Genomic DNA, 16,884 nt, shown 5'->3' on the forward strand with positions numbered 1-16,884 from the left:
CTAAACAACATGGAAACTTAACTACATGTCACATGTTTAAATGATGGTGCTGTGAGAGTCGTCTCACTTACAGCAGAGATTTTTATTGCGATACAGCTGTGACGTGCTTTTGCTCTCGCTGCTGGCGTGGCTCTGTGCCTTTTGTGATGTCGCTCCTTATTTTAACCCACATCACTTCTGATTGGCCTGTTCATGGTCACCTTTCATGTGAGGTGATTTACAGCTGATGGCTCGGCTTTTTGATTTGATAACACTCAGCAGTTGTGCCAACTGGCCTCGACACCTTTATTGTAACAGGCGGAGAAGCCTCGATCGCCAGACCTTGTGACATTTCTCTCTGGAGTGATGATGAAGTGACCCTTGACCTTAAGCCCACATGTGGTCCCGCAGGTTTCGAGCGGCTGTCCGTCAGTCCTGGAGTCCTCTGAGATTTCCACAGAGGAGGGCAGAATGAGTCGCTTCCCTCGGCCTGAGCTGGAGATCTCCTTCAGCCCGCTGCAGCCCAACCGCATGGCTCTGCGCCGGCAGGGAGAGGAGGGCGCCGTCACCGTCAAAATCACCCGCTCAGCACGCAAGAGGAAGAGCGGCGAGATGGAGAAGGTAAGAACCTGTAAAATGAAAGCTGCTCGTCATCAGGATTATCGAGGAAGTAAAAATCATAAATTAGGAGGTTTGTTTTTGTTATTGGCTGAACTTTGCATTTAATATTTCCCACATTTCCAAACAGGTGCAAAATAGTGCGCACGCAAACATCACACTTTAAATGAACCCATACTCGTAACAGTGCGTCCCTCTAGGTTTCCCAGAAATAAATCAAATGGGGGGAAAAACCCAACTGCACACAGAAGCCTGAGCCGTGATCCAGTTACAGTTTCCAGGTACAATCAGGGGTGAGGGTTGTTTATTTCTCCACCATGTTGTGTTCAGAAAATCTTCTCTCAGCTCCATTAATCCAGCCGGTGCAGGCTGAGCATGGTTGTCCTAACACGTACCTTTTGCAGCAGCAGCTGTAAACAGTGTTAGATTTGTTGCTTTCTCTCCAGCAAAGAGAAAACGAACAGCTGTGACGTGAAAGTCTATTTATGCTTCTAGGAATTTCTGCACTTCATAGTCTAACGGTAAAGCAGGCAGCAGCACAGTTATTCAAGTTTTGTTTTTTCTAGTTGGTTTGTAGTTTTATTTCATTTCAAGTTTTTATTTTGCATTTAATTTCACTTCAGTTCATTTCCAGATTTGCTTGTTTCAGTTTTTGTTGTGTTACTGTCATGCACGGTGTTTGTCAGGCAAGACTTCAGTTCACAGCTTTGTGGAAGGCAGTTGGCTCAGTCCTGCAGACGAGCTCCATAAAAAATGTCTGTAGTTTCTACACAGATGCACAGAAGCCCTTAAATTAAAGCTAAAAGTCTGCGCTTCGGTCGGGTTTGACTGGTTGCTAATTTAAAAGCTTCCTGGTGTTTTTAATGCTCTGCTGGATCTTTGAGTGGTTGGTTGGTGACGAAGACGTTTTGCTGATGTTTTTCAGAATCACTCTGACGTAAATGTTTCCTGAAACATCTGCAACAGAGCACCGCCGCAAATGACCACACACAACACAGATGCACATAAAATGTGTCCAGTAGAAAACATTTTTCAAGGACCAAAAAAAAGTACTTTTTATTTAACATATTTCCCACAACAGTCCCACAAAGAGCTCCATGTAACTGCCAGGAGCTCAACGTGTAGTCTGCATACTGTGTAGGCAATGTGTGACTCATACAAGTAACAAAGTCGATCCATTCCCATCTGTGCCATCTGGAAACGGATCACATAAGTTTTCATCCTGTGAAATGGTCAGCGCCGCGGATGCTCTGTGATGCTCTTGGAAACCAGTCCCAGAGTGGGCTGAAGGGGCTTCGTAGAAACGGCTCTCAGACGGAGGCATGTATAGAAAAGTGAAACTGCACTGGAAGCTGAGCAGAACTGTGGACCTGCGCTTGGGTCGCTCGGTTGGCTTTGACCAATCCGAAGGAAGCACATGTAAATATTAAAGGGAACATGAATACGTGCACACACCTCTGGTGGTGCATTAAATTGTACAACTTCAGTTTGTTGCAGAGAGGAAGCAAAACCAATGTGTGTGCATCTAAAGAAAACATAACAATCATTCAGAGCGAAATATGGAAATAGAATATTTTAAACATCGAGTACGGTTCATTTTTAGCGCCAATAACATTATCCAAGTGATTCCTTCAGATGTAACACATTCAGTGCAGATGATAAACACCAACACATGTAGCAGCCACATATGACACTCATTCATCATAAATACCAGGAGAAACACTCAAACTTCCTCCCTGAGAACACGTTAAACGACCCCACACTCACAAGCAGACGAGGTCGAGTGCAGTTTATTCGCTTCATTCGACGTATCGCTCTTCCTGTCTTTGGCACAAAAGATTAATGCTTGTTGCAGACCTGTGTGTTACAGATCATTCACTCCTTCTGTCACGCTGACAGACTATTTTGAAAACTTAACATGGCTGTGTTCAAGAAAATAATTTTTTAAAAATATGTTGATGTAAAGTGAAAAATAACACACTGCAAATAGTTCTTTGTTTTGTTTTTAATTGATGGCGACTCAGCCCAAAGTCGGCGTTTCCTTTCTCTGTCAGGATCGGGGGTATCCTAAATGATTTTTATATGTGCTTCCAAATATTGCCACACTGAAGTGTTCTGGTTTTCTCAATAACATTAGACGCAATTTTCCAGACCTGTCACCGTGTTGCTCCTATAAACGCCACGTTGTCCTTATTTCCATATAATCACAAGAGGCAATGTGTTTGGGAGGCGCTGATAAATCCAGAGTGCTGAGGCATGAAAGTGCCTTATGGCAGTAATTCATACTCACACGTGCTCAGTGTTTTTAAGTTTACTACTGACAAAGTTAGTTTAAAAGCAGCTTTGTTAAGACCCAACAGTAAAGTTTCCCATTTAGAGCATGCCAAACTTTGGGGTCGGGTCAGGTTAGCTCTAAGCCGTGTCTGGGTTAAGAAATGTCGTCTTCTTTGGTCATTACCCAGAGCTCGTGGTTGTAGGTGGTGGTAAGAACGTAGGATCTTTGCCTTTACACTCAGATCTCTCTTCTCTATACAGGAAGTCCTGAAAATGCACAAGAACCTTTTAAAGCAGCAGCATCGCTCGAACCCTTTAGTAGGATTTGGTTTTTAGTTCAGTCCAGCAAATCACACTGACGCTTTGCAGCAACGAGGAGCTGTTTATGGAGGCGATTTCATTGTGAGAATTCTGGTGTGTTTTGCACTTTTCTGTTAAAATGCACGACTCTGATCAGTCCACAACAAAAACTAGTTTGGGGGTTCCTGTGATGTAGAACTGTGGACTATATTTAACATCTCGACCTTATCCTGGCACGTCCACACATTCAGGTTTTGTCACAGTGACAACAGCAGCATGCAGCTCGTATAAAAGCTGACTATCCTACATGACTGCACTGCTGTTACACGTTCCTCTCCTGCTGTGAAAACAACTCACTTTTGTGGTCATCATATCTTTCAGTTTGACATCCTTGCTCATGGACTCGTTGGCACTATTTGACAGCAGATTTCACAGGTTCAGGCAACAATAGGAACTGTTTGTGACCAAGAGCAAGGGCATGAAGGATGATGTAAACAAGCAGGATCAAATTTGGGCTTTGACCATACAGAGAAAAGTAAAACCAAATGTTAAAGGAAATTTGGTTTACAGAGATTTCTCAAACATTGAAACAACAATAGGACGATGAGCTTTCACAGATGAAAACTCATTACCTCTATAGTAAGGGAACATGGTGATGGTAGAAGGCAGCTTTCATTTGTGGGAGAAGTGCATTTCTCAAAAATAAAGTGTACAAAGACGTGCATTTTAATGACAGCAGTCACCTCAGGTTGTTGTTGTAGTTTTGTAACTGAATCTAACTAAAAAATGAATTAATACGTTTTATGTAAATGCTCTTCAGACTCCATTTGCCTGATCCGTCATGGCACTCGAGCCCTCTTCACTCCACAAAAAGCGCACCTTGTTGAATAAAAGATGAAGATCATATTGAGTTGGTACCAGGAGGAAAGCTATTTAGAAACTAAATGATTCAATGTTGTGATGAAGCAACTTAAGATGTTCCTCACTCATGTGTTCTTCACTCAAACTTTTAAAAATTGGGGTTAAAAAAGGGCAGACGAGTAGGGCAGAGGATTATTTGCAATAGTAGTGCCAAAGAGGTACTCGAGTGTTCGGCGCTGAGACCGCGTAATGGTCTGTGTGAGCTAGAGCTCCGGGGTGGAGCTCCGGTCGTGTCGTCCGACCACGTCTGTTGGACAATACTATTAATGCCGTTCAATGGAAAACAGACAATAGAACTTATTTTGAGGTGACTGCTGTGACACCAGTGCTGCTGGTTTGGCCCCATACTCCTCTCTCATCTCCTGACAGTGCGGCAGTTAGTTAAATCTGATTTTATAACATCAAGCAAATTATATGGAAACCGAGACCTTCAACAGCTGTACTCACGTGGAAAAATGCCCTTTTAAAGAGGGAGAGCGCTCCATTAGAACCAGATGTTTGGGAACGCAGACCACAAACAAAGAACACACACATTATTATAAAATGGATTGCAATAGAGTTAGTGGTTACTATAATGTGTTTGAATTTGTTCAGCACTTTGTTATAAGGTTACAATATTAAGCATTATTAAGGTTGGTAAGGGTTCATACCCCTGGGAAGGTATTAGCAAGTGTTTCATTCATCATTTATGTAGCATTACTACTTCTTAGTGTGCCTTTTGTAATTATACATGTATTATTATGACAATGATCACGATTACTCCTTACATATTTACAGCATGTTCAGCAGTGATAGCTGTACATGCTGTAACAGTAACAGCAGGATAGATGTATCTGTGTTCATACATGACATACTAAAGAAGAGTCATGATATAGAAATGATGAGTCATTTACAGCAGGTATAAATACTCCTGCTGCTGTTTTGGTACCAGCAGCAGGAGTATTTACACCGGGGTAAGAGCCGTGCGATGGAACCCAAAGTAATTCCACTAATGACTGTTGTTCTGCTGACTGGGCTCAGTTCAAGAGAGAAAACTGGAACAAAAACAGAAGGCAGGGAAGTAATGAAAAAAAAGATGAATGGCTTTGTGTTGGGAAGGGGCTGAACCGATGTGACGTTACATCAGATTTTATTCTCGGTATCTGGGGCGCTTCAGTCAACATTTATGAACATGAACACCGGTTTTAAAAGGCAGTCTAAAAAAACCCTCACAGAGACGCTGAGACAAATTCTGCACTAGATTTATTTGTTTGTTTGTTCTAAACAATGAGACGGTCTAATAAAAATCCTCAGTTAAAGCCCAAATGTTTCAACGGAGGCATCCTCATCTGTGCAAACAGAAAAATAAGGCGGGAGGTTGTGGAAGAAGAAGGTATACAGGAAACAAATGAGGGGGAGGAAAGTTTTAAAATCAGAGTGAACTGGGCCAGTATAAATTTGAGGAAAAGTGCAGAGGGAGGCAGAGGCAGCGCAGAAAATTGAGAGATTGGTTGAGGGTAAGGAAGGAGAATGTCAGCCAGGAAGGAAGAAAAGAAACAAGGCAGACGGGAATCACAGAAAAGAGACAGCAGAAGGAACACAACAGCACAGTCGAGAGGATGGTAGGAGGAAACGAGGGGAGGCAGGGAGGAAAGAGGAGAAGAGGAAGATAAAAGTAGCAGGCGAGCAGAGACGAGGGGTGGAGGGAGTTTGGATGGCAAGATGAAAGAGGAGGGATTGTGGGTAGGGCTGTCGGATAGGAACACAGACTAAGAAGCAACGAGGGAGGGTAAAAAGCGCAGCATCTGACACGGCGGTGACAGTTACTGCTAACCTCACTGTGCTCGTAATGTTGGCTTCCATTAGAACAACTCTTATTAGCTTCATCAGGCATCTTTTAAAGTGTGTACACTTACTGCACCGTGCTCATCCACCGCTGTGTTTTATTGTCTTTGCACAATAAAGCCTTGCATTACCTCTGACATGTAGGACGTACTAACTAACAGGGATATGCTCACAGTGGATTTGTTATGCTAATTTCCAGCTCCATAGTTGTCCTTAGACTGCACTCCAGTAAAATCTTGACTCATCTTATATTTGACCTAATGCAGACCAAAAACACATTGTGGCATCTGAACTTGCAGGTAAGGAGATCAGGTCATGGTTCTGCCACTAAAGCAACATGTTGTCTGCTATCAAGCTGGAAATGTTGCAGATCGTAACACCTTCAGGTGTTTCTCTTTGAGCCTTTTTCCATTAAAGCTGTGATGTTTCGCCCCATAGTCAGATATGCATTTTTATTGTCTTTTTTTCCTCTGGCTGGGAAAGTCTGCAAATACCACGGGAGGGATGTTTACGTCCTCCTGTCTCTCCCCACATCATAGGTGGATGCACACTTCCTTATGTGAAGCAGTGGTGTGGTTGGTGGGTTTAGATTGGTAGAAAGATAACAGTTTTAATTTGAAACAGTGAGGTTTGCAGATTCATGTTTTATGTATTTGTTTTGATGATTTCTGGAAAGTGACATTGCTTCTGAATTTTATATCTTTGTGGTATTTTGAGCGCCAGCAGTTTTATTAGTTTGATTATATCAAAGGAGACGGAATCTCTCTGATGTGTCCCAAACTGGGCAGCGCACACCAATGCAGTGTGGACAAAGTGTGTACATTTAGATACTAGCGCAGAACAATTTGTTCAGTTTCTGTCGTCACCGTAACATCATGTCTAAAACTTTGCAGAGCGAGTAAAGACGAGTCGTCTTGATGCATTGGCTGCTGTGATTGCAGCCATTCCCCAACTGTGTGAATGCTACTCGCGGTCTTTGATCAGTGGGCTTTGGTCAGTGGATGTTGATCAATGGTCATGAGAATTTGCATAATTAAGATTAAGGAACTGACCTCCCAGCCCATTGTTCCTTCAGTGGGCTGGTTTCAGTCATTATGCAAATGTACTGTTTATAAGATTGAAACCTGCAGTCAGCTAAGACTAAAGAAGTTACCTGGATGAGTGACCAAACGTTTCTCCCACTGAAAACGTCCAGATGAACAGAATCAACTTTTGGAGGCAACGATGAGTCATTTTCTGAGATGGCCGTGTGAGGCCTTTGTGCTCCCACATGTAGGTTTGTTTCCTCCATCATTTTAATTATTACAACCTGCCATCAGTTACTGACATTTACTCTTCTTTTTTTTTTTTTTTTTTTTTTTTTTTTTTGGCCTGTCCCGTTTGGCTCTTTTGCATCAGAATTGTTGTCTAAAGGCAAAGAAAGATGCCCAACGGATTTACTTTACCAAATTGACCATCCCAGCATTGCCATAATGGTCCATTTGATTCACCTTTTATTGTTTATTTTATTTTCACTTACTGAATACGGGACAGACTGGACTGGGGGAAAGAAGGGGAGAAAGAAAGAGGGAAAGAGAAACAGCTGAGAAGAGGGACGGGGGAGAAGGGCAAAAGACAAAAACCAACAGAACGGGCAGAGAAAAAAAAATCACCTGGATCACCTGCTGAGAAAGAAAAAAGAAAGCAAGCAGAAGAGAACAAGAGTAATAGAGTAAACAACATCACAATGATATATGGGAATATGACAGTAAATACTAAATGTTAAACATTATTGTGCAGCACATAAGATCAACAGAACACAGTGTGCTTTGAGGTAGGAGCCAAAAAGGGTGTAGTTTGTGGGTGTGATCACCCGTGTGTACACCTGTGAGCATGGACGCGCTTGTTTTTTTTTAAAAGGTTCCTTCATGTAATGATCTGCTAGAGGGTGTGGGGGGGCCACAGCCCCGTCCTCCAGGGTATGAAGCAGGTATGGAGGAGATCCAGGCCCCAGACATCCAGAGGCCCCCAGAACACAAGAGACCAAGGAAGACCAACAGAGGGGCAGCCGCGCCACTGTCCCAGAAAGAGCTGAGGAGAGTCCCAGATGAGGGCTCACTCAGCAGCCGCGGAGCAGAAGCCAGGGGGAGTTGCAGTGACGCGCCCGTGAGCTCCGCCGGCAGCCAGCCGTGCCTGAGTGACCGAGCCCCAGGCCGAGAGGCCGGGGGCACCCCACCTCCGAAGTGGCCCGAGCGAGCCCCAGGCTCCAGGCCCCGATAAGCGGCCGCCAAGGAGTGAGCCGGTGTGTACCCGGACGCCCATCCCCGGACACAAAGAACCACCAACGCACCGATGTCTGAGGGGGACCGCCACTGGCAGGGGAAGTGGTGGTAGGGGGAGATAGGCCTCCAAACCTTGGAGGGCCTGAGATGTCCCCAGAGAGGTGGCGCCTGACACCCAACCTGACATATAGACACAGACATACAGGCACACACAGATACAAACATCCATTCCCACCCTCATGCTCTCATATGCACTTACTCCACACTCAACCAACGTGGAGACAGACATAAAGAGACGTTGTACACACGATCACACTCCCCAAGCGTACTCTACAAACCGGGTCTAGGTACCCTTGCCCCTGGAGGGGGGAACTGCACCCAGACCCAGGTGGTGTTTCCCTTTTCCCTGCGGTGGGGGGAGGCAGACCACCCCGACTCCGCAGCAGCAGGGAGGCCCCACACTCCAGACCGCAGTCGGACGGCCAACTCCTCCTACTAGCCCCCCCGCTCCAGCAGGTCGCAGAGAATGGGGGTGAGAGAAGACTCCAAACCTCCCTCCACCCGCTCATTGTAGTGTTGATGCATATGTGTTCTAAGGTGCAATTAAAACCCAGGAGGGCTTGGAGCTACCTGCCAGAGAGCAGCAGGTAAGCGCATAGTCCCTCCTGCTAGCCCTCAATGTCTACGTGTATTTAACATTGAGAGGTGGGCAACGACGCCAGGGGTGAGGTGTACACCCTGATGGTAATTTGGACTCCGTGTATCGTGCCCACCCCCAAGATCCTATATGTATGTGTAATGAGAGTGTGAGTAATGTGAATGTCTAAGTTGTGGGATAAAATTGAGGCAGAGGCAGCCAGAAGGGGACAGAGGGGGGGGGGGTAGCCATTTACTCTTCCTATGCATCCAGTGTGGAGTGGATTACAGTGTACTGTGGCTGCATTGGCTTTGTTATTTTTATTTTTTTGTGACACTCTGTGTCAAAAACAACTCATGTTCGTGGTAGCAAAATCCTTTCTCCCACCATTTAACATATAACTACATGCATTGAAACAATGCGGTGCTTGTTCTTTTAACCACAATAGGGTGTGTATGTTTTTGTATTGCTTAAAGTGACTCACAGCCAATGTTCTCCTGGGGTAGGGAATAAGTAGCGGATATTCGCTGGATCTTGTAGAGGCTCTGTAATTGACTAGTCGTGTATTGGCCCTTCAATCTGTCTCTCTGCGGGTCTGTGTGCCGGCAGGATCTTGGCCTATCTTTGATCCAGCTGAGAGCACAGGCGGAGAGCAGGTTCGTCACTGATTAATGGGATCACTCTTAATAGAGTCTCACAGAGGTCAAGGAGAGACTGAGAGTCGGGAACAAACAGACATATGAAGCCCTCACAGTGTCAGCTATTTTATTTTATTAAGCTCAGTTTCCTGAAGGAAAACCTTCATGTTCAACACAAATGTAGTAGATTAGTCAGAGGTGGAATTTGAGGTTTGATTTAGTGCTTATCTGCCACATTATTAATAGATTAGCAATTATTTCTCTTCCCTCTTGATCTGAAAGCCGACGTGAGCGTGGCGAGTAAAAATGAAACTTAGCAAGGGTCATTCGTAGAGAAGCTCTTTTCAGCTTTAAACTGGTTAGTAAATAATTAAATATTAGCGGTGGTAGGCTCTAGGAAATATTTGAGCAAAATAGAATTTTAATTATAGCCTGTTTAAAAAGATCAGTGCGAAGTTCAGTTTTGCAACAGCCTGCAAATGATGCCGTACAGTGTCGGAGCTGGGTGATGTGGAGAAAAGTGGCAGCAGTATGAATACACAGTATGCATCTTTTTACAAACAAACACGTTACAATCACTGTTGTTAACAATGAATGTGTCATTTCGAAGCTCACAGTATAAACCATGTTGTTAGGTGGGGTTTTACCATAGATGGTGTAAAGATGGACGCGGCCACTGATGTTACCCGTGGGCGACTTATTTTAGAACTTAAATGCCACTGACAGCAGGAGATATGTAGTTCACTGACACTAATGTCTTTCATTAGACAGGAACACACACACACACACACACACACACAGATCTGTACATAGTGTGTGTGTGTGTGTGTATTCCTGTCTAGCTATCTTTGTGAGGACCGAAATCTGCATTCTGCTATACTTGTGAGAACCAACAGTCACTTGTGAGGACACACAACCCGGTCCTCACAAATTTGAAGGCATTTAAAGGCATTTTTGAGCCTCAAAATGTGGTTCTAGTGTCAGGGTTACAATTAGGTTATGGTTAGGGTTAGGCAATCATTTTTAATGGTTAGGGTAAGGGGCTAGGGAAACCATTATGTCAATGAAGGTCCTCACTAAGATAGCTGAACGGGGTTGTGTGTGCGTGTGTGTGTCTGCGTGTGTGCGTGCGTGATCAGCATCCCCGTTATCATCAACCTCAGGCTCAGCTTTTCTTTGTGTGGTGCTACACACCCCAACACCCATAACACATCAACATAAAACAAGCTCATTCTGTTCATACAGATAGCAGCATTAATCAAAATGAACAATAATCACGTAAATACAGTAAAAGAAGCGTTTTTAATAAACATTATTTATCCTCAAGTATAATTTCTGATTGACTCTTTTACGTCACGTCTCATTTACATTCATTTACTTTAGTTCCAAGATCGGGGTTCTAAGATTTCACCCATATTCACGCAGCACATACACACCCTGCCATCAGCTGTCTCTGTTTCTGTTCTTACTGGTTTTTATATTAGTGTCTTAAATATCTTTTTCTGTGTATATAACATTGGTATATTGCTATTTTATCTAAATGTCACCAAACCTCCCCCCCACCACACTGCAATAAACTGAGCAAAAAAATATTAATGCAATATTTTTTTCCTCTAACAAACTATATCAATAATAATTCCAAATAGAAGACTTCCTGATATGACTACCTGATCATAACTGCAATAACTTTTCAGTACAGACACGCCTTTCAGCTCTAATGGAGCAGAACGAAAAAAAAGTCTCTTGGCTGCAGAAGACACCGACCTTATTGCTCCCTGAGCCACACAAGCCTTTAAATCTTTAGCCGTGTTTCTGCTGCATCCAGGTTGTTTTCTCCTTGGCTAAATTCAATGGTCGAGGCTTTCCAACAGAATGTGCTGAACATTGAGGTGCAATGGCATGCACATACTGCACACAGTGTTAATATTAACATCCTCAGGCCTGTGTGAGTAATGTTTATAATAGTGAGAGTGTGCATCTCCAGGCACACATGAGAGAAACTATTTGTTTTGAGCATAAAACATGACTGCAGCGGGGAGATGGGGACCCTTTGGGGTGCTGGGTCTTGAAGAGACTCTGCATAGCGTCATAGGCCACCTGTAACTGAAGTGTAAAAAATGTTTGTTTCTTTTTAAAATGCCAGGAAGCATTAAACCGTGTCAGTGCATCCTCCTCTGATAACCTGCCCACAAAGATAAAAGTTAAGTGTTTATATTTCGTGTGTCCTCTCCTCGCTGTGCAGAGAACCTCAAATTAGCAGGTGAATTTTAAGAAGACAGACGTGTCGGGTGGATAACCTGTGGACTCGAACACGTTTACTAGAAACGCCACATCTGACATTTTCTGCACAGTCTCTTTGTTTTCTGTACCACTGCCATCCTTTCAGTAAATATCAGGCTAAAGGCAGGAGCCACACTCATTAGTATTGGTTAACACACTGTTAGTTTAGTCAGTTAACAAACAGTCCTGGAAGTCCAGGAATATAAAGGGATTAGTTGTGGTCCTTCTACAGCAGCAAACCTCGGATTGTGCTGGGAAGGTTTTGCAGCCGAGTGAGAAGTGCCGCTGAAGAAAATAAGCCAAATGAAAGTCTGAAGCCACGATCCTCAGCTGGAAAAGAGTGGATGGCCCACTCCAGATGGAAAATGAGTTGGTGCCTGTGGAAGAGTTCAAGCATCTCTGAGTCTGTTCACGAGTGAGGGGAGAGCATAGCAGGTGATGCAGACACTTCACCTCGCTGCTGTAGCTGAGAGAGCTGAGCATGAAAACAAAGCTGATCTACGTTCCTACCCTCACCTATAGCCATGAGCTGTGGGTGCTAATCCAAAGAATGAGATTGTGGAGTAAAGATCTTTTCCACATCAAAAGAAGGGAGGTGAGGTGTTTCTGGCAGCTGACTGGGACGCCTCCTGGAAGCCTATTAGAGGAGATGTTTTTGGCAGGTCCAGCTGGAGGAGATCCCGGGTCAGACCCAGGGCAGGCTGGGTATCTTGGCTTGGGAACGCCTCAGTGTCCCTGGGGAGGAGGTGTGAAGTTTGTACCTTTGTTTCCAGTCAGACACGTTTGTGCTGTTTATCCGCTTTAGAAATTGGAGCCTTTTCTGAAACCCCAGTGTTATAAGACCTCGCCATCAGAATCGCAGTTTAATGTTTCCAGCATTTCTCTCGTTATTTATTTTCTTGTTTATTATTTAAATTGCATTTGCACCTAAATATCATTTTTTCAATTTTCAGAGTAATTTTCAGTTTACAGAATTAAAAAAAAAACGTTCTCAAACATGCACAAGAAGCTACCACAGAACACAAAAAGAATTCAGTAATAATTCTAAATGAGCTCTTATTAAGGTTCAAGGTTCAAGGTTCTTTATTTGTCACATGCATAGTTATACAAGTATAACACACAGTGAAATGTAGCCTGACACGCTCCTCGACATGTGCAAAAATGGGGGGGGTGGGGGTGTAGAGGAAGAACATTATATATATCTACATATAGTATATACACTGGGTGAATGTGCAGTAGTAGTATTACTCAGCTGAATAAACAGTAAAGGGTGCAATACTGATGTTTTTACTACAAGAACACAGTTAAAGGAAATGTACTCAGTGTTTTATCCAAATTATATTCTAAACGTTGAATACTCTGTAGAATACTCGACATGTTACATTGTAACATTTTAACACCTTTTCCCCTGTTTTTCAAAGTCTTGTGTTTTCAGGAGGAGTAAGCGGCGAACAAAAACTGAGGTACCTGATTATTTCTATATCATAAGCCCAGAAACATCCACTCTCATGTTTTTCATCATCATTCGCCTCATTAGTGTATATTTCACTCCTGGATCTAATACAGTTCTAACTCACCATTTTCCCATTATGAACACGTTACATCATTTAGTAAATCCACTTTGCAGAATCACATCTAAGCATTAAGTGTGTTGAGTGACCTGAAGGCTGCATAAATGCGAGGTGTGATCAGAAACGTCTGCCACACGGCCGTCTCTGCAAAGACCGTCTTTGATTTCATTAACAAGGTCGTGCAGCTCAGGAGCGTTCCAGCGCTGCCCGAGTTTCTGTTCAGGCCACTGCTGTATGTGCACATCTGCTCTTTCACTATGGAGCCCCGGCAGAGAGCAAACATCAGCATCTGTGAAATGAACCCAAACTATGGCGTCTTTAGAGGAGTTTCGCTGGAATCCCCTGCCATATCGAAGCCCACAGGGGGGCACATGTTTGTGACCCTCACAGGGTCTGAGTGGCTCTCACACTCAAGATGATGATGATTCCACCAGATTCAAATACTGCTTGGTGTATTTATTTATTTATTTATTTATTTATGTAAGGCTGAATACGTGACAGAGTATAGAACCTGATCAGTTTAAAGGCTTCACTCCAGATGTGAATTGAAAGTGCAAAACTGTGAAACATGGGTGATGGATGAGCACTCCACATGTTTCTGGGTCACTCAACAGATCTGGATCACCTTGTCTTCTCTGCTAATTTAGGATTGAAAATGAAGGATTGCGGTTTGACACTGTAACAGGTCCAATCACGTCCCAGACACACAAGTGGGACAGACAGACAGAGCCGGGACTTCAGGGCAGCAGTCTGGAAGTAGCAGCTTTGCTGAAGGTGGTGTAGCACTGTCCAAGGATATGTTGAAGGGGAGACTGGGGCATGTTTAAACTGCATGTTTTTTGGTGACACAGAACCTGATAAAAACGCCTCGTGTAGGAGCCGTAAATCAGGAAACCTTTTTTACTGTGAACGAGTTTTAGTTTCTTCTTTGGCTCCAGGCCGACAGATGTTGGACTGAAAACCGTTAAAATGCAGTGCAGGAAACCACCCTTTCATCCAACATGCCGTGCATCAGTAAGATACGTTACGGATGGTGTAGCCCACCGAGGGTGTATCTGCATGCACATAATGTGATCGTTCCCAACAAGCGGAGTAAAGCATCACACCAAATGAGGTGTTTACATGGGCTGCCTGTTGAGGTGTTTCATTGATTTACTGGTTTCCATCCTACAGAGTGAAGTGTGACTAATGATCGGAGGCGCCACCTTCAGCATGATGCTGTAGTGTCACAGATTCCCTCCTCTATTTGACCTCTGAAACACATTTGTTCCATGATACAAACGGGCACACAGCTGCTTGGCTCGGATGAGGTTTTGCTCATACTTGATGTGATTTGTGCGGTCGGGAGAAAAGCAGATTAAGTTTTTATGTGTCATATGTAAAAATGTGGCTCATTAGGCACCGCTGGTGTACATGTTTCTAAACTCACAAAGGTGGGGCCTATTCCCTGCTCTGTTAGTTACAATAATGTTCAGTTACTGACGCAACTTCATGGCTGCAGGATGTGCTGTTGAACTGTATTGCATCATATCCAGGAAGTTGTCTCTGTTAGCCTCCCTACCCTCATTTAAACAGCAGTAGACAGTAGCACACCTGCTCATTAATAATTTACTGCAACAGAGTTCATCTGTCCGCTTAAAGGATTTCTTCTTTTTTCCCTTTGTAATCTGAATATGTGTCCGATTATTGTCTCCCCTGTGTTTTTTGCTACATAAAGATGTGCGGCAGCAGTAGATGCTGAAATTAATAAATGTTTACGACATTAAGACATTAGCAGGAACTACTTATCATAAAAATGCTTTGTAATTGTCTTTATTGAGGGGACATGGGGGCGTTTAGATGAAACACATGACAGTAAATGGAAACCGGTCAGTAAACCAACAATAAGTGATAAGCAAAGAAAAATATAACACTGGAAACCAGAGCAAAACAAATCTATTGTTTATAAATATGTAATTAGAGTTGTATTAAGCAGAGATCACACTCCTGAAGACTTCCCCCTCTCCTTGGTCTTAACTGCCAAAAAATGGCCTAAATTTGTTTGTTTTCAACCCGTTAATTTACACTGTTCTTGGTAGATTGTGTTGATCATTATTTAAGTGAACCGGAGGTCTCTGTGTTTATAAATGAGCACACTTCTACATTATGATATTTTCACCCCCTTCGGCAACTTTTGCAACTCCAGCTTCAAGCTCGTTTGGCCCAACTAGTAGATGTAGCTTGAGCCAGAGTCGTGACAGGTCTTTCCACAGCTTGCTGATTCTCATTTTAGCTGCAGGATAGATGGAGTTCAAATCATTCTCTTTTTTTTTTCTGGGTGTTTAAAAAAGTAAAGTTTGTTTTTCAACATAAATTTTCTCTGTGAATGTTTTTAGTGTTTCAGTGCAAGAACATCACAGTAAGTACAGCGTTGCTCTGTGTTTGGTTTCCACAAACACTGCACGTGTATTTGTGGAGCTGTGCTGTTGTCCTCCGTCCTGCAGGGAGGTCAGCGTCGATGTGGAGCTACAGAGCGGTGCTCCTGGAACCTGCCGGGGCTCAGTTCAGTTCAAGGACACTTGAGCAAATAACTCAGGGTCAAAGTGTAAAATTATTATCACCGGGTCGCATGTACGACCACAGGCTTAAACTGACCCCTGACTTCTTCTTGTACTGCTGAACTTTCAAAATATAAGTCGGCACGATCCACTCAGCTTAGTATCTGCTGAGAAACTTCAGCTATGCTCATGGAGGTGGAACACTGGATATTCTTCAAGTAGCCCCATAAAGTAATAAATACCAATGCTGCTGGATCGGTAAATAAGCAGTTTCCTTATAAAATATATGGAATCTAATGGTGATATGTCAGTGTTGGGCTTCGAAGGGTTTTTATGAGAGAGAAGACAAATATGCTCCAGTTATGAGTTTTGATAATTTATTATTAAACTAGTAGAATTTCCGATTAGTTTTACATGCTGCCATGTTGGGCTGTTCGATATAACGATATATATTAGATGATGATATGAAAACGTCTTGTTTCATTTTAAGCTATCGTTTGTTTCATGGTGTCGCAAAAGAAACTGTTTATGGCAATATTTGTTTTCATCGCTTTGATGGTCGCTGTAGAAGTTCTTAAAGTTCTCTCTTTCTCTTATATTTAATATAACCACACTACCGACGGATAAACCTTAGAACACGCCGTGTACTAAATACAAAGGATATTGCGGCCGTTTCTACTTATGTAACACTCGACTCCAGGTACACGATGCCCAGCTGAAGACGCTTCACGCAAGTAGAGTTGCCTGAGATTCACAGAATATACAGAAAATGTAAAATTTTTGTGACGTATGTTGTTGTCGGGACGATAAACGTCTTATATTGGGATATGAGATTTTGGTCGTATCGCACAGCCCTACTGCCGTGGACCTCCTCTCTCTGGCTCAGAGACAAAAGGCTTCCACACCCAGACACTAAACGCTTTTATTGCACGTCACAGAAAAGTAATATTGACGTGATTGAAACAGTTTAGCGTGGCCTCCTCGGGTCTCATCTCGGGGCGTCTCTTATTTGGAGACGACCCTTTTGCAGGCAAAACTCCCGTT

The 16,884-nt window shown here is 43.4% G+C and overlaps 1 protein-coding gene across 9 annotated transcripts in view; it reads left to right on the forward strand.

Annotated features, from left to right (window-relative positions):
- The window catches only part of LOC309720850 (kinesin-like protein KIF20B), a 74,880-nt gene that overhangs the window by 37,290 nt on the left and 20,706 nt on the right, over positions 1-16,884 (forward strand). For 8 of the 9 annotated variants that reach the window (XM_082558042.1, XM_082558040.1, XM_082558037.1 and 5 more), the window contains 2 exons: positions 391-600; positions 13,154-13,195. In XM_082558042.1, the coding sequence (XP_082414168.1) occupies positions 391-600; positions 13,154-13,195 (252 nt within the window). The remainder of the gene's footprint in view (positions 1-390; positions 601-13,153; positions 13,196-16,884) is intronic. The other variant, XM_082558036.1, reaches the window with a different exon arrangement.

The sequence above is a fragment of the Aulonocara stuartgranti genome (assembly GCF_965226115.1).
Source record: "Aulonocara stuartgranti genome assembly, chromosome: 13".
Taxonomy (NCBI): Eukaryota; Metazoa; Chordata; class Actinopteri; order Cichliformes; family Cichlidae; genus Aulonocara; species Aulonocara stuartgranti.